This window comes from Balaenoptera physalus, assembly GCF_965194825.1.
Source record: "Balaenoptera physalus genome assembly, chromosome: 8".
In the NCBI taxonomy this organism is placed as follows: Eukaryota; Metazoa; Chordata; class Mammalia; order Artiodactyla; family Balaenopteridae; genus Balaenoptera; species Balaenoptera physalus.
In genome coordinates, this window is record NC_138887.1 from 111,694,237 (window position 1) to 111,720,558 (window position 26,322).

Consider the following 26,322-nt stretch of genomic DNA (forward strand, 5'->3'; position numbering starts at 1 on the left):
TGTCTAAGACAGGACACGTAAAGGCTGTGGAGAGACACTGGACAGTACAGAAAGAACAGGATGGAGGGATACAGGGTTAGAGGAGCCAGCACCCAGACAGGATGGTTGGCAGGGCTGAATGAGCAAGGTCGACTGTGGTCTCATTCCCTCCAGTGGCAGGAGCTGGCTAATTCTGATTCACTCAGGCTGACTCTCACTGCACCTGGGACACTTCCTTTTCACCTGTTTGCATTTGTCCTTGCAACTTTGCTTTCTGTCTTTTATAAATGCTGCAGTTGCTGAGGTCCTGAATTTTTTTTTAATCTTAGATATGCTGCTTCCTAATGACCTACTGATGCACATATTCTAAGGCATATGTAGTCTTATCAGTAAATTATTTTCAGCTCACTCTGATTTGTACACATTTCTTGTTTGTGTTATTCTAGATTCTATTTCTTATTTTTATTATACATGCTGTAAGTATCTTCTGCTGTTATGAGGTTGTGTTCACCTATTTTATGCTGTCTTGATGAACAGATATTTTATATTTTAATGGAGTCAAGCGTATATATTCCTATATTACATCATATCTCAAGGAACAATGCCAGGAAGATTAAAAGCCTAAAGGCAAAAAAGAAAAAGTTTGACTTTAAGAAGAAAATAGAAGATCTAATATAATAATAATTAACTTATTTAGTTTAAATTTATTTCTATAAATTTTCTTGGATTTCTACTTACACAATATTATGTCAGAAAATAATGATAACTTGGCTTCATCCTTTTTAGTTTTACAAATTTTCTTTATTTTCTTGTCTTATTAGTCTTATAGTGTTAGGACCTCCAATATATATTTAATTATAAAACGTCATAGACATGGTCACCTACTCTTTTTTCTGATTTTAAAAGGAATGTTTCTAACATTTCACAGTTAGTGAGATGCATATTATAGGCTTTAGGTATCTACCCATTATCCAACTAAGGAACTTACTTTTTATTCCCAGTGTGCTAAGAATTTTATCATGAATAGGTGATTGTATTGTGTACTTCCTTTAATAAGTTATGAAAAATTATACAGTGGATTTTCTAATAGTAAAGAATCCCTGTGTTTCTGGAAGAAACACTACTCGCTTATTATTTATTTAATATGTTGCTGATTTCCATTGTTAAAATTGCGTGCTCTTTTCTTTTAGATTTTTGCATTTGTATTCATGGATAAAACTGGATTCTAGTTTTCCTTTTTCTCTCATGTCTGATTTTGGTATAAAATACTTCCTTTTTTGTTTCTTCTCCTCTCTCTCTAAATGTTAAGAAGCATTGGGGGTTGGAGGAGAAAAGGACTCCAGTGGAGCAGAGCTTGACTAGGTCAAGTGTCTTCAGCATCTGATTTCTCACTATCTCTGAGTTCAATCCAGTCCTTCTCTTTGTGTTGGTGCAGGAGCCTGTATGTATCTATTATGTAAAAAGCAAAATATCTTTACTTTTTTGTCTACTTTATCTATCAATTACTGAGGGAGTTCTTTAAAAATATTGCATTATGTACTTACTATCTTTTTCAATTTTACCTTGTGATTCTTTAAGGTTTTTCTGTAAATATTTTGAGTCTTTATTATCAGGTGTCTATCAGGTTTGAGATGTCATATCTTCCTGGTGAACTGAAGCTTTTGTCATCATGTAGTGACTCTGTGTCTCTCTAATAATTAATATTTACTTAAAGTCTATTTGTCAGCTGTCACTATAGCTGTACTAACCTTTGGTAAGAATTCTTCTCACATAGCTGTTTTCCCCGGTTTTAGTGCTTTTGTGAGCTTAAATTTTGGGTGTGCTGCCTGTAAACAGCTTCAGTTGAATTTATTTCTGTAAATGTAATCTGATTATCCTTGTTTTTTAAATTAAGTATTTAAGCCATATGATAATTGACATGAAAAACTTTTTTCTATGGTCTCATTTTGTGTTTTCCATTTGGTCTGTTTTTTATGTACTGCTCCCCACTCACGCCTACCCCCATATACATGTTTTCTTTCCTTATTTTTTGCATTGAGAATTTTTCCCCTTAGTTTTCCCCTCAATACTGTATTAGAAATTATACACTCTACATTATTTTGGCAGTTTCTCTTCAATTTTAATTCTCATGTTCAACTTCAAAGGCCATTTTGTTGTGTCTCAGGTTTGGGTTTAATTCTTTTTGGTTGCCTTCAGTCCTATTCATGTTGTCATTTTTTTTTATAGCTTCTCTCTACAACTCTTTTCTGAGGTTTCACCTACTCTTTACTCTCTTGTCTATTTGCCCCGCTCTCTGCTTCTCCCCACATTGCTCCTCATAACTGCTTGGCTCCGCTGCAGGGCCTGGGATTTCCAGGTGGCCAAGAGGCTGTTCACTTTTCATGCTGCTTTGGCCACTCTTTGATCTTTGCCCTTTCCAGTTCAGTGAAGAAGTTACTGAGCTCTGAGGAGCACGCAGAAGCCGTTCTGCTTAGCGCTCTTTCCAGCACCTTTCTCTTTTCCGGTTATACTGAAGTTTCCTCTGAGTGGGTTTTGAAAAGAAAAAACAAAAACTGCTGATCGGTTGAGTTCACAGTGAAGCCTGATTCCATAACAATAGAAACCACACAGATGGACACTGTTTTTAGATCCTTAATATTGGTTATTAGCAAAAAAATTAGCATTTGATTAAATCTAATTGTTCATATAGCTAAGCAATTTTTTTTGTCTTACGTTTGTAAAGCATTGCCATATCCTCCTAAAAATATGCTCAGCAGATACTCAACCCAGACTATAGAAAAAAAGAAGCGGATAACAAGAGAACTAAGTTTTGGTCCTTGTCTTCTCAATAGCTAAGTGACCTTTGGCAGATCACTTCACCCCTGTGAACTTTTACCTCTGTGGCCTGAGGTTCTTCATCTGTAAAATAATATAGCAGGGTATGTTAGTTATCTATTGCTGTGTAACAAATTATCCCGAAACTTAATGGCTTAACACAACAAACATTATTTTCTCACAGTTTCTATGGTCAGAAATCTGGCCTTGGTGTATCTGGGTGCTTTTGGCTCATAGGCTTCCAGAAGACTGCAATCAAGGTGTCTTCTGGGACTGAGGGATGATCCTCTTCAAGCTTGTGTATTGTGATTATTAGCAGAATTCAGCTGCTCAAGGATCGTTGGGCTGAGGACCTCAGTTCCTTGCTGGAGACCTCCCTCAGCTCCTCACCATGTGGGTCATCCTGCAGTCCAGCACCTCACTTCTCACAGAGTGAGAGCTCCAACAGAGCAAGTGAAAGGGAGGGAGCAAGCAAGACAGGAGACACTCTGTAATCTAACCTTGGAAGCCACAACCCATAATTTTTGCTATAGTATTTTATTAGTTACACTCAAGAGGAGTGGTTTCCTTGTACTTTTTTTGTATTTAACCTGATTGCTTCTTCCAAATTAGTTATATGAGAAAGAGATTGTATCCATTTTAGTCTCCATGTGATTCAGTCATTAATTGTAGTAAAAGGCAGGTACCTTTCTTAAGTAAGAATCAGAATCTATTTGGGTTTCAAGGAACAATTACTTACTGCCTTGGGAGGAGTTAAGAGACTATATATACACACATATATATACACACACACACGTATGTATATACTATGTATATATGTATAATATATATGCATATATGTCACCTGTACTAAATATACCCATTTGTAATATACACATTTAAAAGTCAAAGCAAAATTGCCTTGATTTCAAAGCTTCTGAATAAAGTTAATTGCAAAGTTTTTTTTAAAGCCCAAAGCCAATATCAGTGAAGCTCCATTTGTCATTTTGGGTTACAGGTGATATAACTATATAGTAGTTTAGAATATTTAAATAAACTTACCAGGTTTATTGTGATGACAGGTAGAGAATGCATTGTGATCATATACTGTTATATGATAACAACAACAAGGAAGGATGTTGGCCAGAAAAGTGAGTTTTGAGTGCAAGCACTGCATTGACTGGGATGCAGCACAATTTCTTTAAATATCAGGTCCCTTATTTGTAAAACAAGACTCATGAGACCGCATGCTCAAATTAAATTTATCAATGATAGTGTTCTACACATAGTGGAGTTACTCTAACTAATCTCTTATTTCAGGCCACATGTGACCAGCGTGGGTGCTGCTGGAAACCTCAGGGAACCATAAGTGTGCCCTGGTGCTACTATTCTAAGAGTCATGGCTATCAAGTGGAGGGCAACCTTGTGAACACAAATGCAGGTAAGCCAGACTCAGCCTTGAGGAAGGAGCTCCAGATCCTCTGCAGGTTGGCTCTGTACACTGCAGAAGAGAGCTGTAGCAGCAGGCGGGGTGTTACTCTGTACGGCTACCACAGCGTGTGACAGGAGGTGGGCACTGCCCTTGAGCAAGGACTAGAGTCTATTTTGGCATCAAGGAAAAATATCACTCTCTGTCCTGGGAGTTGGGAGACATGTCCTATTCCTGACTCTGTCTTTATGTACCTTTGTAACCTTGTCCAAACATTGTAACTTCTTCGTTCCCCAAGTTTCTAACTTTTAAAGAGAGGGATTTGAACTCAGTAACCTCTGAGACTACTAACAACTCTAATATAATGTAATTTTAACGATATGGAAACAATTCCAATTTTACCAATGTTTTATGAAAGTTAGCTAGCCAGTGTCAGTGTTCATGGACTAAACATCCCCCCTTCTTTCTCCCACCTCAAAATGCAGACATAATAATGAACATGCTGGGGATACTTAGGGAGGCTCTTAGCATAAAGGGAGAGGCATGCTCCTCTTCCAGGGCCTCTTGGCCTGGTGGGCTTTTCTAATAAGGTCTCGACTCTCACCTGGCTTGTCAGATAACTGGGGAGATGGCATCAGTGCATACGATCATCTGTGGCGTAACATGAAGATAACTGAGAAGGAATAATGGATGTGAACACCTTGAGGGCTCAGAATATAAAGGGTATATGGGTGATGGATGGGCTGGTGTAACGAGAGTTAGGCCTTTGAGGGATGTTTCCATTCAGATTTTGGAGAAGAGAGGCATGGTTTTTGAATAAGGCAATGACAATACCTAGCTTCAGAATCTGGCCGAAGGCAGTATGTGTGTATGATGAGGTGCACATCTGTGTCTCCTCTTCTTATGGGAAGTAAAGGCTTTTCGCCAGCCCCTTTGACATAAAGCTTAATTGTATGTGGCTGTTTGTGAATTTACCAGCTATGAAAACTCTTTACCCCCTTCACATTAGGATTCACAGCCCAGTTGAAAAGGTTGCCTTCTCCATCTCTTTTTGGAAATGATGTCAACAATGTCCTTCTCACAGCGGAATACCAGACGTCTAACCGTTTCCACTTTAAGGTTGTAGTTTGTTTCTTTTTTTCTTTTTTTCATATTCTTTTCCATTATAGTTTATTACAAGATACTGAATATAATTTCCTATGCTCTACAGTAGGCCCTTGTTGTTTATCTATTTTATATACGGTAGTTTTTATCTGCTAATCCCAAACTCCCAATTCATCCCTCCCTACCCCCCTTTCCCCTTTGGTAACCCTAATTTTGTTTTCTGTGTCTGTGTGTCTTTCAGTTTTGTGAATAAGTTCATTTGTATCATATTTTAGATTCCACATATAAGTGATAGCATATGATATTTGTTTATTTAAAATTTTTTTGGAGAAGTTCTTGTTCCCAACCTGATGACTGCAGTTACTACAAAAGAGAAAAATTTGCTAATGGAGGTATTTTTCTCTACTGTCATTATTCTTACTTAGCATGCGTATGTTGAAAGCATCTTAGCATGGGTATGTTGAAAGCCTTCCTTCAGTGTGATAACTTCCTAAATGTATATTATAGAGTTCACTGGTGAGCTTTGGCTTTCATTTATTTTCCCTTTATACCATGTGAAATGATATAGGGAAGGAAAAAAAGAATTATCACAACTTTGAAAATTCTAGAGATAGTTTATGTCTGCAGACTTGTAGTATATATTTCTACCTAAAGGCTAACTTATGTCCAAGTGTTAAACATCTGAATTTGGTGACATAATTTCAGACATAATGTCATTTGCTTCACAGGTTCCTGTACCAGGAGCACAGATGTTGGGAAACGCTGGTGTTGGTAGGCGTGCTTCTATTTTAGAAAAACAGAGACATTTTCATTTTGACTGTCTTTCCCTAATCTCTCTGGACAGTTAACTGACCAAAACCAGGACAGATACGAAGTGCCCCATGAACATGTGCAACCCTTCAAAGGAAATGCTGCTTCTTCCTTGACCTATAAAGTTGAGATCTCCAAACAGCCATTTAGCATCAAAGTGATCAGAACGAGCAACAATCATGTTCTGTAAGTTTTGCAAACCTATCTGGAGATTTGAGTATGAAGGTTGTGGGGGAGGGAGGTTTGCAAGCCTGGAAAAGGATGCATTTCTACAATATTCCTGAGGGCTGTGAGCCCACTGTTGGTGACCAGACTCTCCACCTCCAAATGTGTACTTTTTTCTGCCTTCCTTCCTCTTCTTTCCTTCCTCCTCTTCCTCCTCCTCCTCCTCTTTTATTACTAAGCATTTATTGTAGGCCAGGCACTGGGCTGTGTCCTTTTTTTCTTTCTTCCTTCCATTTGGTCATTTTTCCTCCTTATTTTCCCTTTTTTCCCTCCATCCATCTAACACCTATCCAGCAGTAACTCTCTATGGAGCATCTACTATAATGTACGACTAATATTCTGGTCATGTGATAGAGAGTCAAGGGGACAAATCTAAGAAATGTGCCGAATGGTACCTGCCCTCAGGAAATCCTGATCTCTTGATGTCCATGGAAAAATGTCACAGGAGGGCAAATGAGGCCGATTAAACAGGGAGTATTGAGTCTTTGAGATACAAGAACAATTTTCTAAGCAGTTGCATCCCCTCCACTCCACTTGCCCACCAGTCCCTGTGTTTTCCACCCATGTCTAGGTTTGACTCCAGCATCGGGCCCCTGCTGTTTGCTGATCAGTTCCTGCAGCTCTCCATCCGACTGCCTAGTGCTAACGTGTATGGTCTGGGAGAACACGTGCACCAGCAGTACCGGCATGATATGAATTGGAAGACCTGGCCCATATTTGCCAGGGACACAATCCCAAAAGGGGTAACCTTTCAGGATGGGCCCCTTTCCACTGAATATCATAGCCTCTTTCATGAAGGTCACTCCTAGCAGTACAGTATAACGGTTAAGAGTCAGGTGCTCAGGTGAGGCTATCTGGGTCTGAATTCTGGCACTGCTACTCACCAGTTTTGTGGTTCTGGACAGGTTTCCTCTCTGTGTCTTTAGTTCCCCATCTATGAAATGGGGGTAATATACTTACTTCATAGGGTTGTGATGGGAATTAAATGAATTGATACATGTAGAGTCTCTAGAAGAGTGTCTGCCACATAGAAAATTCTCAATAAATACCAAGTATTTTTCATCACATTTTCGTTTTGAACTAACTAGTTGTGGAGAAAACTAATACTGATTCTGCACAATATGCTGGTTATGGTTACCATATTTTAGGTTGACCTTTACAAATCACCAACTTACCAGGTTTGTCAGCAAAATAGGATAAAATATCAGCTAAAATTCTGTATTAATCATTCTTTGTGTGAAGAATGTTTGGGGCAGTGAAAGAATAGAAGGAGTAGAGTTTCATTGTTATTATTTTATTTTGTTTTTTCTCTCTTGGTTTTGTTTTGACTGCTAAAACTCAAAGTAGAGGCATTTTCTAGACTCAGCAATACTACATTCAGGTCTTGTTCAGCAACTTTCCCAATTAAGCAGAACTAGTGGCTGGATGAAAGGAAATTAGAGGAATAATTTATTAAGTGAATTTTTAAATATATTATCTCTATTTACCAAAAGGACTCTGAGAAAAATAAGTCTAATTTATTCCATTTAACAGACAAGGAAACTGAGGTTTAGAAAAGCCAAATGAATAGCCCAATGTAAAAAAAAAATAGTTCGTAAGGAACAGAGATAGGATCTAATCCCTGGCCCACGCTCCTCACCATACCATAGGCCTATCAGAAAAACAGGAAAGGTGTTGGGTCCAAGCAGCTCATCTGGGATATGGCTGGTGATGCTTGTTCAATAAGGAGCCGTAGATCCTCGCTGCTTGAAGTGTGCAGTATGGGCACCACCACGTGACAAATTTGGGCTCTCAGCTCCCTCTTCCATCTACTAAATTAGACCCCACACTGAAAGGAGGTTCCTTTGTAATTTGTATGCACACCAAATTTTGAGATATGCTGTCCCAGAGCAGTGATTCTCAAACATGATTATACATTGGCATCACCCGGGGAAATTGAACAAACTATCAACGTCTGCTTCTATTCCCAGAGATTCTGTTTTAATTGGGGTGGGATGCAGCCCAGGTTGAAAACTACTGTTCTAAAGTCTAGAAGACCAGCTCAAGTTCTAATGTATGCTGTTGTAAAGACTAGAAGACCATATATCTTAAGTAGAGCTCCATCTAGTTGCAAATTAGAAAGGTGCCTGATTTATATTAGGGCTCGATGGAGTTTTTGCAGATGAGGTTAGGTCAAGACTCTTTGAGTCAAGGTCAAGCCTCTTTGAGGGAAGAGCTCTTTTTTTGAAAAAAAATTTTTATTGGAGTATAGTTGCTTTACACTGTTGCGTTAGTTTCAGGTGTACGGCAAAGTGATTCAGTTATACATATACATATATTCATTCTTTTCTCATGTAGATTATCACAGAATATTGAGTAGAGTTCTCTGTGCTCTACAGTAGGTCCTTTTTTAGTTATCTGTCTTATATAGTTCGCCCCAAGCTCCTGATTTATCCCTACCCCAAACATGTCCCCTTTGGTAACCATAAGTTTGTTTTTGATATCCGTAGAGAAGAGCTTTTTTGAACTACAGTTTCAAACCTGTTCTCCCACATCCTAACATATCACAAGTTCTCACATTTCTATTAGATAAATGGTCATAGCTGGCTCATTCTATATGAAAACGCTAATTCACTTGATTAACATCAACCAAGTGTAGACCTTACATTAAAAATTTGTGTCTTCTTTGACATGAGTTCCTTGTCAATTCCTCACATGATTAACATCGATTTCCTAAGCTATTTCTGGCCATGTGGGGTTTATTTGTAAATTTTTGGTTTTAAATTATCTTTCTGCAGGATGGAACTAACTTGTATGGTGCACAGACATTCTTCCTATGCCTTGAAGATGCTAGTGGATTGTCCTTTGGAGTGTTTCTGATGAACAGCAATGCCATGGGTAAAAGACTAAAGGAATATTCATACACAAGGATGATTTTCAGTCCCTTTCTTACAGCATTATGATAAAGGAATGGCGCCCTTTAGGAATGGCTGAGCCGTAGCTTGGGGCCTTATATGTTCTCTGATTGTGCCATTCATACTTCATTACCTGTTGACTCATGGTAGCCATGAGTAGAGTTTTCTCTCTTAGCTTACGATTTTCTTGAATCTGGTTGCCTCTGTTGGAATATTTACTATTATAGTGTTAAAACAGCTAACCCTTTCCTACAGTCTATTCTAAGGCCGTTTCTACCAATTTGTTCTTCTCCTTCCTCAGACTTTCATCCAGTACAGGGGTTAATAAAAGCTCTGGTAAGAAACAGGTAATTGCTCTAATAGCAGGGTGTAACCAAGGAACTACAACTGAGGTGTGAATGTTACATCGAGACCTCCAGGGGTAGCAAGGTAAAGTGGAGCGTGAGCGTCAGGCAGAGTACAGTCAGATTGTTTAAGACCAAATGGTATAATATCATAGGATTCCAGGAAGTAGCTTGCTTCCTTATCTTTGAAGGTTTTAGATCAGATCAATGATTCTCAACTGTTCTTCTGCTTGCACCAGTAACAACCAATCCCAGGGCAATGAATCAATCCCTACAGGGAAAGAGGAGTTCTGTCAGAATCTCCCAGGGTTGATGGTCAGCACAGGATATTGATCCCCACCCTCTTCTCAACCGGGACTTGATGGACTAGATCAGTACTCCTTAAAGCGTGACCCATGGAGTGTTCAAAGACTGTTTCAGGTCTACAGTAAGATGAGTATAAAATTAAGAGGAAACATTGCTGTAGCATCCAAGTACATGTATGAAACTTTTTCTAATAATTCATTTTCATGTTATTTTACAAAAGTATCAGTTTGCAAAGAACTGGAAATTTAGAAAATAAAGATCTGATCCTTTACCACAGATTGTTTGAGAATCACTCTAAGTGATCAAAGATGATTCTAAGATACCTGATAGTCAAAGAATAGACTGAGATAATACAAGGATTGTACAGTTTCAGGTGGCTGAAAGGAACCAGAAAACAATCTGTGTCAGGCTTAGAGGGAAAAGTCACAGAATCCTAGATACTCCGTGTGAATTGTTCTCATGCCTGAAGAGTACATTTTAGTCGATCTTGAGACCTTTTATCCCTAATGCAAATCAAGGCTATGCGGAGACTTCATCTCTGAAAATTGCATTTGGGGCTTAGAGGGATTTTGAATTTATAGTATCATCTCTGACATCTTTTTAGTTTGGCTCTTGCTTGATGTGAGATCTGCTGAGGCTGGTACCTCCGTGTGTCTAGCCAGGTTATGTTCCTGCAATAATGATGGGATATGGGGTGGGAACAGCATATTCTGTAGTTGTGAATGGCAGAGAAGAAAATTTTCTTCTCTGTCCTCTTAGGTTTGGTATTTGAGGGCCTGTGAATCAATCTGACAAAAGACAGGTTAGCAAGAGAAAAAACTAGGTTTATTTACGTGTGCAACCTGCATATACACAAGAGTGCTCAGTGAGTAGCTCAAAGGAGTGGTTAGAATTTGGGACTTACAAACCATCCTAATAGGGGAAGAAATGTACTTAGGATGAAACAAATGGCTTCTTAGAAGGGGTGAGAGGGATAAAGGGCATTTAATGGAACAACAGATGACGTTTTGGAAAGATCAGTGAGCCCTTAGGAGGATAGTGGGGGCTGGGTATTCTTGTGTGCTGCCGATTTATTGTCTCAGAGGAGATTAGTTTTGCTCCAGGGCAGGGGGTTTATGACAACTGAGTTCGTATGGGAGGCTCTGCTTTTAGGTGGATAAGGGATTTCAGAAACTCAAACGTTTTCAGCTTACAACCATTTTTATGCCGCAATGGCTTATTGTGGGCCCCTTCCTGAAACTGGTTGCTTTTTCATGAAATCCTGACACAGCAGTTAAGACACTGCAGTCACCACTTATGGAAATCTGTCACAGAACAAATGCTTTGGCCTTTCTTGTGCTGTGAGGGTGGACTTTGATTGTCAGAGTTTGTCCCTTTTTATACAAAAACTGAGGCATTAGGATCACTTCATTAGTGTTCAGATGACTGGTGATCCTCTGGTCTAAAGCTTTGTAATTATTACTCTAGAATAAATTCTAATGTTTATTTGCTTCATTTTTAATCTTTCAAGAGGTTTCCCTCCAGCCCACCCCAGCTGTCACTTACCGCACCACTGGGGGCATTCTCGACTTCTACGTGTTCTTGGGAAACACTCCAGAGCAAGTGGTTCAAGAGTATCAAGAGGTAAACTTATAATGTTATGGTTATGACTGAGGAAATTGTAAATAAGAGCAAAGAAATGTAAATTTAATATGCAAGTGTGACTCACAAACATATGCTATTTAAGTAGCTATTATAAATGTGCTATTACAAATTGATCCAAACCTTAATGATTTATTAAAGGGGCTAGCATTCTAATATTAAGGAAATAGTGTGTTGGAAAGTGGGGTATGTTTTGTGCCCCCAAACTAATGCGTAGAAAAAGTTTTATTAAAAATAGAGTATTTGCTAACTTTCATTTCACATCATTCTTTCAGCTCATTGGACAGCCAGCCCTACCCTCATACTGGGCACTTGGGTTTCATCTCAGTCGTTATGACTATGGAACCCTGGGTAACATGAAAGAAGTCATGGAGAGAAACCGTGCCGCACAGCTGCCTTACGTAAGTAAGGCAGCAAAAAATCCTCCAAAAATAAAAGAATTTTCTTGGGGAATAAGAACAATTGTTTATACTCTCTCCTCCTGAGTTTTTTTAAAAAATATACAACAAAAATATTTTTATATATTCAGAATGCTGGACTTTTTTGTTGGGCCAACCATTCCTTGAAGGAACTGGTTTTCTTATACTTACTGTATTGATGACATTCTACAGAGTGCATTCTTATTTGTATTCTCAAGGCATTTCTTTCCCTAGTTTAAGGGAACAAAAGAATACAGTTTATACATGTAATAAAATATTTTTATGATTTAAGTGGCTAAATTTGAATGTGTCTATTATATAATGAGTAGCGAGGTCTTACAAGAGATGCAAAGAGAAACGCCCAGTAGTCTCTGGAATAATCCTCTTCTCTCCCTTACCCCATTCCCTTGGAGGCAGACGCTTAGGTCTTGGAGCAAGAGTCAGTTTCATTCTGGGCTCCACTATTTTCATACAAGTAAAATTAGGAAAGAGCAAATGCCAAAGAAGGCTTTAAGTGGAAGAGAAGCAACAATACAAAATGTGGTGCAGTCAAATGCGGGAGAAGTGGACGAGCCAGTCCCTTCTCTCCTTTATCTTGTGGATGACATAGCATTTAGGTAATGGATATGTTTTGATAGCCTTAGTGATATTTTTTGTAACTGTTGTGGTTTGTTTGTTAGATTGGTTTTCAATGCCGGAGCGCCAGGCAACAAGGTAGGGTGATGCAGCTAATCTGATTCCAGGGGTGGGCTCATAAATTGTGGACGTTGTGTATTCTTTCAGGACGTTCAGCATGCTGATATTGATTATATGCATGAGAGGAAGGACTTCACTTATGATCCAGTAAATTTTAAGGGCTTCCCTGAGTTTGTTAAAGAGTTACACAAAAACGGACAAAAATTGGTCCTCATTGTGGTATGTGCTATCCTCTTATTCCCCCACATCAGGTCCTTGCTCTTCCTTGTCATTACGCCCCCTCCCCCTCCCTCATCCCTCAATCCCCAGTTCCCTTTCAGTGGTTCTAGCTCAAAGCTAGGTCCCTCATTGTATTTTTCCCTTTCTTAGGATCCAGCCATCTCCAACAACTCTTCCCCAAGTAATCCCTATGGCCCGTATGACAGGGGTTCAGATATGAAGATATGGGTGAATGCTTCAGATGGAGTGACTCCACTCATTGGGGAGGTATCTTAATGGGGAAGTGGGGGCTGGTGGAGGGGCTGTGGCAGTGTGTGTGTGTGTGTGTGTGTGTGTCTGTCTGTCTGTAATTGTTTTGTTTTACATTTTCAGGTGCCTTATATATGCTGGGGATCAACTTGCCCTTGTCCTTTCATCCTCAAATACCTACCAGTCATCCCAGTTCTTACATTCCCTTCACAGCAAAGTCCCTTTAAACAATAGACTTAGATACTGAATGTCCACCTCCTCACCTCATCCCCCATTCACTTTTTTTTTTAAAATTTATTCATTTTATTTATTTATGTTTGGCTATGTTGGGTCTTCGTTGCTGTGTGCGGGCTTTCTCTAGTTGCGGCGAGTGGGGGCTACTCTTTGTTGCGGTGCATGGGCTTCTCATTGCTGTGGCTTCTCTTGTCGCAGAGCATGGGCTCTAGGCGCATGGGCTTCAGTAGTTGTGGCATGCAGGCTCAGTAGTTGTGGCACACAGGCTTAGTTGCTCCGCGGCATGTGAGATCTTCTCGGACCAGGGCTCGAACCCATGTCCCCTGCATCGGCAGGCGGATTCTTAACCACTGAGCCACAAGGGAAGTACCCCCCATTCACTCTTCAGCTGACTGCAGTCTACTTTCCTCCCCCATCACTCCACTGATGCTGCTTTGGCACCAGTTACCTCCTAACTGACAAATCCAGTGAAACTATTTCATTCCTCTTCTTACTCAGTTTTTCTGTTATTTGGCAAGTTTGACTAGTTCTTTCTCAAACTTATTTGTCCTTGTTTTCCATGAAGGTGTTATCTGCTGATTCACTTCTAACACCTCTGCTGACCCGAGTGCCTAGTGTCTTAGAAGAAGTGGATAGGAAGAGAATAGAGAAGAGTAATTGATGGTTAGAACCCATAACTTGTCATGGGTCAGTTGAAATTATACAGTACTCTCCCTCATTTACCATTCCTAGGATTGGGAGTAGAGAAAGTGTGAGGGAAGGATGAGGCAGAGTTGAAGATTAGCAAAGACTTAACCATTTTTTTGAAATAAGTTTTTTCTCAAGTGACTATTTGACTCCTCCTATTTAGTCTAAATATTTAAAGCACTTTACATTTCTAATTGAAAAGGACCTGTGCCTGGGCACCTCTGTTGCCATGATCGTATTAGGAATTTCTTTGTACTCTGTTTTACTCTGTATTCATTTAACTTCCTTTGATCAATATTTTTCTTTTCCTCCTTCAGGTCTGGCCTGGAAAAACTGTGTTTCCTGATTACACCGACCCCAAGTGTACTGCTTGGTGGGCAAATGAATGTGAGCTTTTCCACAATCAAGTAGAATTTGATGGAATCTGGATTGTGAGTTCTTAACATTTTGATTACTAGGCGGCTAACATTCAGACTGTGTATCTCTATATCATTGAGTCATGGAGCACAGGGGGAAGAGGAGGAGAGGAAAGCAAGTATGGCAATAATTCTAGCTATTCTCTCTCTTACTATTCAAATAATCTTACCAAAACATGTAGCTTAGACTTCAAAATCAGATTGTTAGAAGTGGAAGGAAGTAAACTGAGATATCTGTTTTTACCGAGCCTAGCTCTCCTTTTACAAATGAATGAGCTGAAGTAAAAATAGGTCATATACTCCTTACGTTGTCACAAAGTACACAAATTGTTCAATTGTCACTTCAGGGCTCTTTCACTTGGACATGTTGGATAAACTGATCAGAGCCAAAGTACTCAAGTGAGCGACAGAACTGTGGCTGCAGAAAGGACAAATGTCTCACATGATGTCAAATAAAAGCAAATGCAAAGCATCAGGGGTCCAGCACAATTTACAGAGCTCTGGAGTTGAACTTTTTTCTATTTATAAGAGAAAGGTAGAAAATGCAAACAATACAAAGAGCTAAACAGATGAGGAGAGCTAAAGTGATATCAACCAAAGACATCTACCATCAATATTTCAGTATGCATCTTTCCAGAGCCCTCACTTGCACAGCTGTGGGTACATGCTTGTTCTCTCACTCTCTCTGCATATGTTTGTATTATATATGTATATGCATTTATATGTGTGTGTATTCATAGCTATATTTGAATATTTAAAGAATGTATAAGTTGATATACATGGGACCATATAAATTGAAATATTTTTCACCTAGTATTTTTGGAAATTTTTCATTTTCAATGATTATATACATATATCATTTTGAAGGGATTTTAAGAAGCTTCTCCACAAAGCCTTCAATGGGTAGAGAAGACAGGACAGGAACATCTATTTCTCTCCTTAACATAAGAACCTCGTTAAAAAAAGAAATATCTAGAATCATTTCTCTGAGTCCTCAAAAGAAAAAGAAAGACACCATCAGTACAACATACGAGGACATGTTACTTTTTCTTAATAGTCTTTGTTCTTTGTCTTCTAGGATATGAATGAAGTCTCCAACTTCGTGGATGGTTCAGTTTCAGGATGTTCCACAAGCAATCTAAATTATCCCCCATTCACTCCCAGTAAGTGCTGGTTGGTTTGATTAAAGTGGCAATGCATATCTGGTATTTTAAATTCATAAGGATAGATATGAATAACCTGGCAAGGGATTTTTTACATCAATTGCATAAGGGAAGGAAACTGTGGGTACTGTATAAAGAAAACTAGGAAAGAAAATCAAAACACTCTGTGCTTTCCTAAATGAGGCGTAAATTCAAAAGGGGCAATCAACCTAGTCCTTCTACCTACATCTGAGCTGTTTCTGTTCCAGAGAAGATATGGTGCAGAAGCCAGAGGTTAGTGGTTAGTTCATTTTCCTCTCAAGTGTGTACCCAGATAGGTTAGGGCTAACCAGAGAGAGACCAGGTAACCAGGTTAGGTCTTCATATGAAGGTCAAGTGTGGTGATGTCAAGACAGTGAAGAACAGATTTGGACCATAAAATGAAAGGAAGCCAGAACCCATGGCTTGGTGGGGGTGGGGAGGGGCGGGTCAACATCAGAGTCAGTGAATATGATGCTAGTGAGTTCTGATTGAACTTTGAACAACACTGTATCCCAGGGTGTGGCCCTGGAATCACAGCATTTATTGTAGTTTGAAGAAATCTAGAGGCTCACAGACAAATTGTATCTTGATTAAGAAAAGAATGAGCTGCTAGAATTACAGCATCTTATGAAAACTTCCAGTCTGATGGAAAAATAGGAAATTAGGGCAGATGGGTCAGGATCAAATGCTGAGAGACTCAGATGGGAGGCTTCATTCTTTTGGTGATAGAAATTATTTAAGTTTTAGAGGGAAACATGACAGTCAAATGGTTTTGGAAATACTGACCTGGCATTAATGTGTGCTTCTAATATGAATTAGAAGATCAATAGATCAGAGTTAAATAAGCCATTAAGAAAATGATTGCAATGGTTAAGACAAAGGTAATTTGGATCTGAACCATAGTGGTGCAAGGGGAGCAGAAAAGATTGGATGAATGAAAGAGAGATTGGTCAATCATCCCTTATAACAGCTTAGAGAAAGGGTGAGAAACTAATTTACACTTTCATCTAATATTTTTATTCTTGGACCACTTAATTTAGCTCAGTTTGAAGACTTCAGATTTAACTTCAAGTCTAATTGGATCCACTTACTTCCAAATACTTGCCTCTGGTCACATGTGCACCCAGGTGGGAGAATGTGTATGGGTCAGCACATTTTTTTTATATATCAGAGAAACTACTGAAAGTATATATCCTTCTGATAGTGAGGAAGCTGTATGATGATTTCCAGGATGGCCACAAAAAATGCCTGCCTAGGGAGCCACAATTTCAGGTGATAGTCGAGAAACAGGGAATATGCATCTCAGGCTCTCATTGACTGATCCCTCTCTTGTCGCAGGAATCCTGGATGGGTACCTGTTCTGCAAGAGTCTCTGCATGGATGCAGTACAGCACTGGGGCAAGCAGTACGATGTCCACAATCTGTATGGCTACTCCATGGCAATTGCCACATCAGAGTAAGGCCATTATTGCTATGGACTTAATATATGATCAGATTTACTTAATACATGATCAAATTCTTAGTCTCACTAGATGCCAGTTGCCAGTGTGTTATTTTTAAGAACTCAGCAAGGGAGATTGGTTCAAGATGGCGGAGTAGAAGGACGTGCGCTCACTTCCTCTTGCAAGAGCACCGGCATCACAACTAACTGCTGAACAATCATTGACAGGAAGACACTGGAACTCACCAAAAAAGATACCCCACATCCAAAGACAAAGGAGAAGCCTCAATGAGACAGTAGAAGGGGCGCAATCACAATAAAATCAAATCCCATAACTGCCGGGTGGGTGACTCACAAACTGGAGAACATTTATACCACAAAAGTCCACCCACTGGAGTGAAGGTTCTGAGCCCCACGTCAGGCTTCCGAAGCTGGGGGTCTGGCAATGGGAGGACAAATTCCCAGAGAATCAGACTTTGAAGGCTAGCGGGATTGGATTGCAGGACTTCGACAGGACTGGGGGAAACAGAGACTCCACACTTGGAGGGCACACACAAAGTAGTGTGCGTATCAGGACCCAGGGGGAAGGAGCAGTGACCCCATCAGAGACAGGACCAGACCTACCTGCTAGTGTTGGAGGGTTTCCTGCAGAGGTAAGGGGCAGCTGTGGCTCACCACAGGGACAAGGACAATGGCAGGAAAAGTTCTGGGAAGTGCTCCTTGGCATGAGCCCTCCCAGAGTCCGCCATTAGCCCCACCAAAGAGCCTGGGTAGGCTCCAGTGTTGGGTCGCCTCAGGCCAACAACCAACAAGGAGGGAACTCAGCCCCACCCATCAGCAGACAAACAGATTAAAGTTTTACTGAGCTCTGTCCACCATAGCAAAACCCAGCTCTGCCCACCACCAGTCCCTCCCATCAGGAAGCTTGCACAAGCCTCTTAGATAGCCTCATCCACCAGAGGGCATACAGCAGAAGCAAGAAGAACTACAATCCTGCAGCCTGTGGAACGAAAACCACATTCACAGAAAGATAGACAAAATGAAAAGGCAGGGGACCATGTACCAGATGAAGGAACAAGATGAAACCCCAGAAAAACAACTAAATGAAGTGGAGATAGGCAAACTTTCAGAAAAAGAATTCAGAATAATGATAGTGAAGATGATCCAGGACCTCAGAAAAAGAATGGAGGCAAAGGTCGAAAAGATGCAAGAAATGTTTAAAAAAGACCTAGAAGAATTAAAGAACAAATAAACAGAGATGAACAATACAGTAACTGAAATGAAAAATACACTAGAAGGAATGAATAGCAGAATAACTGAGGCAGAAGAATGGAAAGTGACCTGGAAGGCAGAATGGTGGAAATCACTGCTGCAGAACAGATTAAAGAAAAAAGAATGAAAAGAAATGAAGACAGCCTAAGAGACCTCTGGGACAACATTAAATGCACCGACATTCGCATTATAGGGGTCCCAGGAGAAGAGAGAGAGAAAGGACCCAAGAAAATATTTGAAGAGATTATAGTCGAAAACTTCCCTAATATGGGAAAGGAAATAGACACCCAAGTCCAGGAAGTGCAGAGAGTCCCAGGCAGGATAAACCCAAGGAGAAACACACCGAGACACATAGTAATCAAACTGACAAAAATTAAAGACAGAGAAAAATTATTAAAAGCAACAAGGGAAAAACAACAAATAACATACAAGGGAATCCCATTAAGGTTAACAGCTGATTTCTCAGCAGAAACTCTACAAGCCAGAAGGGAGTGGCACGATATATTTATAGTGATGAAAGGGAAGAACCTGCAACCAAGATTATTCTACCCAGCAAGGATCTCATTCAGATTCGACAGAGAAATCAACAGCTTTACAGACAAGCAAAAGCTAAGAGAATTCAGCACCACCAAACCAGCTCTACAACAAATGCTAAAGGAACTTCTCTAAGTGGGAAACACAAGAGAAGGAAAGGACCTACAAAAACAAACTCAAAACAATTAAGAAAATGGTAATAGGAAAATACATATCGCTGATTACTTTACATGTGAATGGATTAAATGCTCCAACCAAAAGAAACAGGCTCCCTGAATGGATACAAAAACAAGACCCATATATATGCTGTCAACAAGAGACGTGCTTCAGACCTAGGGACACATACAGACTGAAAGTGAGGGGATAGAAAATATATTCCATGCAAATGGAAATCAAAAGAAAACTGGAGTAGCAATACTCATATCAGATAAAATAGACTTTAAAATAAGAATGTTACAAGAGAAAAGGAAGGACACTATGTAATGATCAAGGGATCAGTCCAAGAAGAAGATATAACAATTGTAAAAATATATACACCCAACATAGGAACACCTCAATAAAAAGGCAACTGCTAAAAGCTATAAAAGAGGAAATTGACAGTAACACAGTCATAGTGGGGGACTTTGACACCTCACTTATACCAATGGACAGATCATCCAGACAGAAAATTAATAAGGAAACACAAGCTTTAAATGACACAACAGACCAGATAGATTTAATTGATATTTCTAGGACAGTCCATCCAAAAACAGCAGATTACACTTTCTTCTCAAGTGCACATGGAACATTCTCCAGGATAGATCACATCTGGGGTCATAAATCAAGCCTCAGTAAATTTAAGAAAATTGAAATCATATCAAGCATCTTTTCCGACCACAAGGCTATGAGATTAGAAATAAATTACAGGGGAAAGATGTAAAAAACACAAACACAGGGAGGCTAAACAATACCTTGCTAAATAACCAAGAGATCACTGAGGAAATCAAAGAGGAAATCAAAAAATACCTAGAGACAAATGACAATGAAAACATGACAATCCAAAACCTATGGGATGCAGCAAAAGCAGTTCTAAGAGGGAAGTTTATAACAATACAATCCTACCTCAAGAAACAAGAAAAATCTCAAATAAACAATCTAACTTTGCACCTAAAGGAACTAGAGAAAGAAGAGCAAACAAAACCCAAAGTTAGTAGAAGAAAAGAAATCATACAGATCAGAGCAGAAATAAATGAAATAGAAACAAAGAAAACAATAGCAAAGATCAATAAAACTAAAAGCTGGTTCTTTGAGAAGGTTAACAAAATTGATAAACCATTAGCCAGACTCATCAAGAAAAAGAGGGAGAGGACTCAAATCAATAAAATTAGAAATGAAAAAGGAGAAGTTACAACAGACACCGCAGAAATACAAAGCATCCTAAGAGACTACTACAAGCAACTCTATGCCAATAAAATGGACAACCTGGAAGAAATGGACAAATTCTTAGAAAGGTATAACCTTCCAAGACTGAACCAGGAAGAAATAGAAAATATGAACAGACCAATCACAAGTAATGAAATTGAAACTGATTAAAGAAGAAGATTAAAAATCTTCCAACAAACAAAAGTCCAGGCCCAGATGGCTTCACAGGTGAATTCTATCAAACGTTTACAGAAGAGCTAACACCCATCCTTCTCAGATTCTTGCAAAAAATTGCGGAGGAATGAACACTCCCAAACTCATTCTACGAGGCCACCATAATCCTGATACCAAAACCAGACAAAGATACTACAAAAAAAGAAAATTACAGACCAATATCACTGATGAATATAGAGGCAAAAATCCTCAACAAAATACTAGCAAACAGAATCCAACAACACATTAAAAAGATCATACACCATGATCAAGTAGGATTTATCCCAGGGATGCAAGGATTCTTCAATATATGCAAATCAGTCAATGTGATACACCATATTAACAAATTGAAGGATGAAAACCATATGATCATCTTAATAGATGCAGAAGAAGCTTTTGACAAAATTCAACACCCATTTATGATAAAAACTCTCCAGAAAATGGGCATAGAGGGAACCTACTTCAACATAATAAAGGCCATATATGACAGACCCACGGCCAACATCATTCTCAGTGGTGAAAAACTGAAACCATTTTCTCTAAGATTAGGAAAAAGACAGGGTTGCCCACTCTCACCACTATTATTCAACATAATTTTGGAAGTTTTAGCCACAGCAATCAGAGGAGAAAAAGAAATAAAAGGAATACAAATTGGAAAAGAAGTAAAACTGTCATTGTTTGCAGATGACAAGATACTATACATACAGTATCCTAAAGATGCTACCAGAAAGCTACTAGAGCTAATCAGTGAATTTGGTAAAGTAGCAGGATACAAAATTAATGCACAGAAATCTCTTGCATTCCTGTACACTAACAACAAAAAATCTGAAAGAGAAATTAAGGAAACGTTTACCATTTACCATTGCAACAAAAAGAATAAAATACCTAGGAATAAACCTACCTAAGGAGACAAAAGACCTGTATGCAGAAAACTATAAGACACTGATGAAAGAAATTAAAGATGATACAAACAGATGGAGAGATATACCATGTATTTGGATCGGAAGAATCAACATTGTGAAAATGACTATACTACCCAAAGCAATCTGCAGATTCAGTGCAATCCCTATCAAACTACCAATGGCATTCTTCACAAAACTAGAACAAAAAATTTCACAATTTGTATGGAAACCAAAAGACCTCGAATAGTCAATGCAATACTGAGAAAGAAAAACAGAGCTGGAGGAATCAGGCTCCCTGACTTCAGACTATACTACAAAGCTACAGTAATGAAGACAGTATGGTACTGGCACAAAAACAGAAATATAGATCAATGGAACAGGATAGAAAGCCCAGAGATAAACCCACACATCTATGGTCAACTAATTTATGACAAAGGAAGCAAAGATATACACTGGAGAAAAGACAGCCTCTTTAATAAGTGGTGCTGGGAAAACTGGACAGCTACATGTAAAAGAATGAAATTAGAACACTCCCTAACACCATACACAAAAACTCACAATGGGGGCTTCCCTGGTGGCGCAGTGGTTGAGAATCTGCCTGCTAATACAGGGGACACGGGTTCGCACTCTGGTCTGGGAAGATCCCACATGCCGTGGAGCAACTAGACCCGTGAGCCACAACTACTGAGCCTGCGCATCTGGAGCCTGTGCTCCGCAACAAGAGAGGCCAAGATGGTGAGAGGCCTGTGCACCGCGATGAAGGGTGGCCCCCGCTTGCCACAACTAGAGAAAGCCCTAGCACAGAAACGAAGACCCAACATAGCAATCAATCAATCAATCAATCAATCAATCAATCAATCTTTAAGAAAAAAAAAAAACTCACAATGGATTAAAGACCTAAATGTAAGACTGGACACTGTAAAAATCTTAGAGGGAAACATAGGAAGAACACTCTATGACATAAATCACAGCAAGATTTTTTTGACCCATCTCCCAGAGTAATGGAAATAAAAACAAAAATAAACAAATAGGACCTAATGAAACTTAAAATCTTTTGCACAGCAAAGGAAACTATAAACAAGATGAAAAGACAACCCTCAGAATGGGAGAAAATATTTGCAAACGAATCAATGGACAAAGGATTAATCTTCAAAATATATAAACAGCTCATGCTGCTCAATATTAAAAAAACAAACAACCCAATCAAAAAATGGGCAGAAGACCTAAATAGACATTTCTCCAAAGAAGACATACAGATGGCCAAGAAGCACATGAAAAGCTGCTCAACATCTCTAATTATTAGAGAAATGCAAATCAAAACTACAATGAGGTATCACCTCACACTGGTTAGAATGGACGTCATCAGAAAATCTACAAACAACAAATGCTGGAGAGGGTGTGGAGAAAAGGGAACCCTCTTGCACTGTTGGTGGGAATGTAAATTGATACAGCCACTATGGAGAACAGTATGGAGGTTCCTTAAAAACCTAAAAATAGAATTACCATATGACCCAGCAATCCCACTACTGAGCCTTTACCCAGAGAAAACTATAATCCAAAAAGACACATGCACCCCAATGTTCATTGTGGCACTATTTATGATAGCCAGGTCATGGAAGCAACCTAAATGCCCATCAACAGACAAATGGGTTAAGAAGATGTGGTACATATATACAATGGAATATTACTCAGCCATAAAAAGGAACGAAATTGGGTCATTTGTTGAGACGTGGATGGACCTAGAGATTGTCATACAGAGTGAAGTAAGTCAGAAAGAGAAAAACAAATATCGTATATTAACACATATGTGTTGAATCTAGAAAAATGGTACAGATGAAGACACACATGTAGAGAACAAACATATGGACACCAAGGGGGGAAGGCGGGGGTGGGGGTGGTGGTGTGATGAATTGGGACGTTGGGATGGACATGTATACACTGATATGTATAAAATAGATAACTAATAAGAACGTGCTATATTAAAACAAAGTAAACCAGCTATACAGAAAAAAGAATGTAAAAAAAAAATTCGGCAAATAAGTATGGTTGTTATTATTGAATGAATGAAGAAAATCCTGGTCACATAGGGAGGAAGGAATCCAATAAGTATTTGTGTACTGTGTATAATGAAAGAAAGAATGAATAAATGAATGAATGGAAGGTTGGAAGAAAGAAAGAGAAGTAATTTGACCAAGGTCAGACAGCTAATAAAATGTAAGAGCAAAATTTGGACTCATTTCTGCATGAGTCCAAGGCCCATGTATTTTCCTCTCTGCCATACTGTTATAGACTGGTGTATGGAGGGTTAAGTAACTTATAGACTTCATGTGCTTTGGGGTTTTAGGTACTGGCTCAGTATCCTTCTACTGAACTTTGAAATTATGGAGTTAATGATATACATAAAATGCCTAAAACAAAACAAAACGAAATATAAACATACTCAATGGTACAGTCTGCTCCCAACAGCAACTCTAACTCTGCAGGAGAGGACTAGAAGAGAAGAGTGAGGTATTAACTTGAGATCCTCGATATTATCACTCTATCCTCTGGGCTAAGACACGCTAAGGTCACACATTGACTCCCTAAGTCTCTGTCCCTTTCTAGAGCTGTCAAGACTGTGTTCCCTAACAAGAGAAGCTTCATTTTAACCCGTTCTACCTTTGCGGGGTCTGGCAAGTTTGCAGCCCACTGGTTAGGAGACAACGCAGCCACCTGGAATGACCTTCGGTGGTCCATCCCTGGCATGCTCGAGTTCAACCTTTTTGGTATCCCAATGGTGAGTCCACATCCCAGTCCCCAGAATGCCTCAGGCTAGAAGTTTTTCAAATGATAAAGCTCCCCTCTACTGCCGTCCATGGCCCGGGGATTTAAAGTCTGGAGGGCTATGTGCTTCATCCACGTCAGTATGACACTGATACCACGACATTCTTTCCTGTACTGCCTTATAAGGATAGAAGGTGCAAGCTTGAAGTGGTATCGTTGGAATATTTTTTATTAAAGTACAACATACACACAAAAAAGTGCACATGTCCTTAAGGTTACAGTTGGCATCTTTTAGTTAAATTCAGCATATCTATTTATTGAGCTCTTACTTCGAGCAAGGCATTGAGCTAGGTATGCATGGTGAGGGTGGAGAGAAACATAAATATAGTAACAGAAACACCTTCCTTCCACACCCCCCCCCCAAAGTCTCTCTTTCTCTCTCTCTCTCTCTATACACACACACACACACACACACACACACACACACAATTATGACAAGCTAGGGTAAAAGTGCGAACAGGAACATATAATTTAAATGTTAAAAGAAATCCTGAGAACGGGACTTAGCAATTCTAACAAGATTACAAGGAACAATGGGAGTCACAGGAGGGAGTAAATAGTAAACTCATGCAAAAGATGGCACTTGAGTTTAACCTTGAAATTGGGTATGTTTTATCAGACTGATGTGGGGGAGGTCATTTTAAGACTGAGAAATAAACCTGAGCGAGACCAGCAAGGGGCAGAATTTGAGTGTCCCTAAGGATCGGAGTGTAGGACTGGAATGAGAAATGATGCTGGAAAGGTAGGTTGGAACCAGGTTTTGAGGCGCTAGTAGGACAGGCAGCAGGAGACCCTGGGGATTTTTGAATAGATGAATGACCTGATCAGAATTAGGCTTTGGAAAATTAATTCTCCTAGTGCTGTGGTCAAAGTAATAATATCAACGGTATTTATAGTTACTATTCACCAAAAAACTATTGTGCATCAAGTGTTTTACTTCCATTATCTCATTTACTAAAACCCTAGAGTGCCCACTTTAACAAAATGAGGAAACTGAGGCACAAAAGGGTTAAGTAATTCATTTGCCGTCACCTGGCAGTAAAGAGTGGACATAGGATTTAGCCCAGTTCCATCACACTGAAGTAGCCTTCTCAGCAAGAGGTTAGCCAAGTACAGCTGGTAGGTGTCTGGTAGAAAGCAAAGCCCAGGAGCAGGGGACGGTAATGGTAGTGAGGTACACATGCCGTCGCTGTCTGTGTGTCCTTCCAGGTGGGTTCTGACATATGTGGCTTTACATTGGATGCTCCCGAAGAGCTCTGCAGGAGGTGGATGCAGCTGGGAGCATTCTATCCATTTTCCAGGAATCACAATGGCCAAGGCTACAAGGTAGGTCTCCCAGGAGATATGATCAAAATAGACTTGGCATACATTAGGACTGGATCTACCTGCATCCTGTCCGAGAAATCTGTTGAGCCAACTTCCTACCTGGTGCTTCACTTAGGCTAATTGGGACCACCGTTTGCAATTAACCAGGACTCATGGTGCACCATTAAAATGCCCTGCCGACACAACCCCTGCTATTTCTACCGCGGCAGTCAAGGAAATGGCAAGTCTGTGAAGGTTTTCGATCAAACCTCTGTACACTTTATTTGCACTGCTCACTTGGTAGTGAGAATCGAACGAGGAAGTACTGCAAAGTTATTTAAATGGCAGTCTGCTGAGAGCGCCCATAGAATAGGGGTGCAGTGCAGGGGGAAGAGTGGCCACTTCACTTGGTGGAATGATCTCCCTTTGCCCAACCCTGCTGCTCAGAGGCGAAGTTTGCAAGGGAGGCCCCAGGCCTTGCAGGAACAAAACTCTTGGTTGTGATGAATGGGGTCTGATATCTCCAGAGGCTCTTCTTGTTTGTAACCAGGTGTCAGTTGCAACCTCTTGTTTCTTCCCAGGCCCAGGATCCTGCCTCCTTTGGAGCTGACTCTCTGCTGTTGAATTCCTCCAGGCACTACCTTACCATCCGCTATGCTCTATTGCCCTATCTCTACACCCTCTTCTACCGTGCTCACAGCCAGGGGGACACGGTGGCCAGGCCCCTTCTGCATGAGTAAGTTCACCTAGCCCAAAGGAATTTTGTTAATGTAACTGGGTGACATTGACTGTATCATCAAAT

At 39.8% G+C, this 26,322-nt stretch overlaps 1 protein-coding gene across 1 annotated transcript in view; it reads left to right on the forward strand.

The window, feature by feature from the left end:
- The window catches only part of MGAM (maltase-glucoamylase), a 155,239-nt gene that overhangs the window by 81,903 nt on the left and 47,014 nt on the right, over nt 1-26,322 (forward strand). The window contains exons 6-20 of the mRNA XM_082473191.1: nt 4,093-4,213; nt 5,211-5,320; nt 6,150-6,301; nt 6,912-7,083; nt 9,118-9,217; nt 11,395-11,507; nt 11,801-11,926; nt 12,728-12,859; nt 13,010-13,126; nt 14,347-14,460; nt 15,524-15,608; nt 16,968-17,085; nt 23,997-24,168; nt 25,425-25,541; nt 26,102-26,256. Of these exons, the coding sequence (XP_082329317.1) occupies nt 4,093-4,213; nt 5,211-5,320; nt 6,150-6,301; nt 6,912-7,083; nt 9,118-9,217; nt 11,395-11,507; nt 11,801-11,926; nt 12,728-12,859; nt 13,010-13,126; nt 14,347-14,460; nt 15,524-15,608; nt 16,968-17,085; nt 23,997-24,168; nt 25,425-25,541; nt 26,102-26,256 (1,904 nt within the window). The remainder of the gene's footprint in view (nt 1-4,092; nt 4,214-5,210; nt 5,321-6,149; nt 6,302-6,911; nt 7,084-9,117; nt 9,218-11,394; nt 11,508-11,800; nt 11,927-12,727; nt 12,860-13,009; nt 13,127-14,346; nt 14,461-15,523; nt 15,609-16,967; nt 17,086-23,996; nt 24,169-25,424; nt 25,542-26,101; nt 26,257-26,322) is intronic.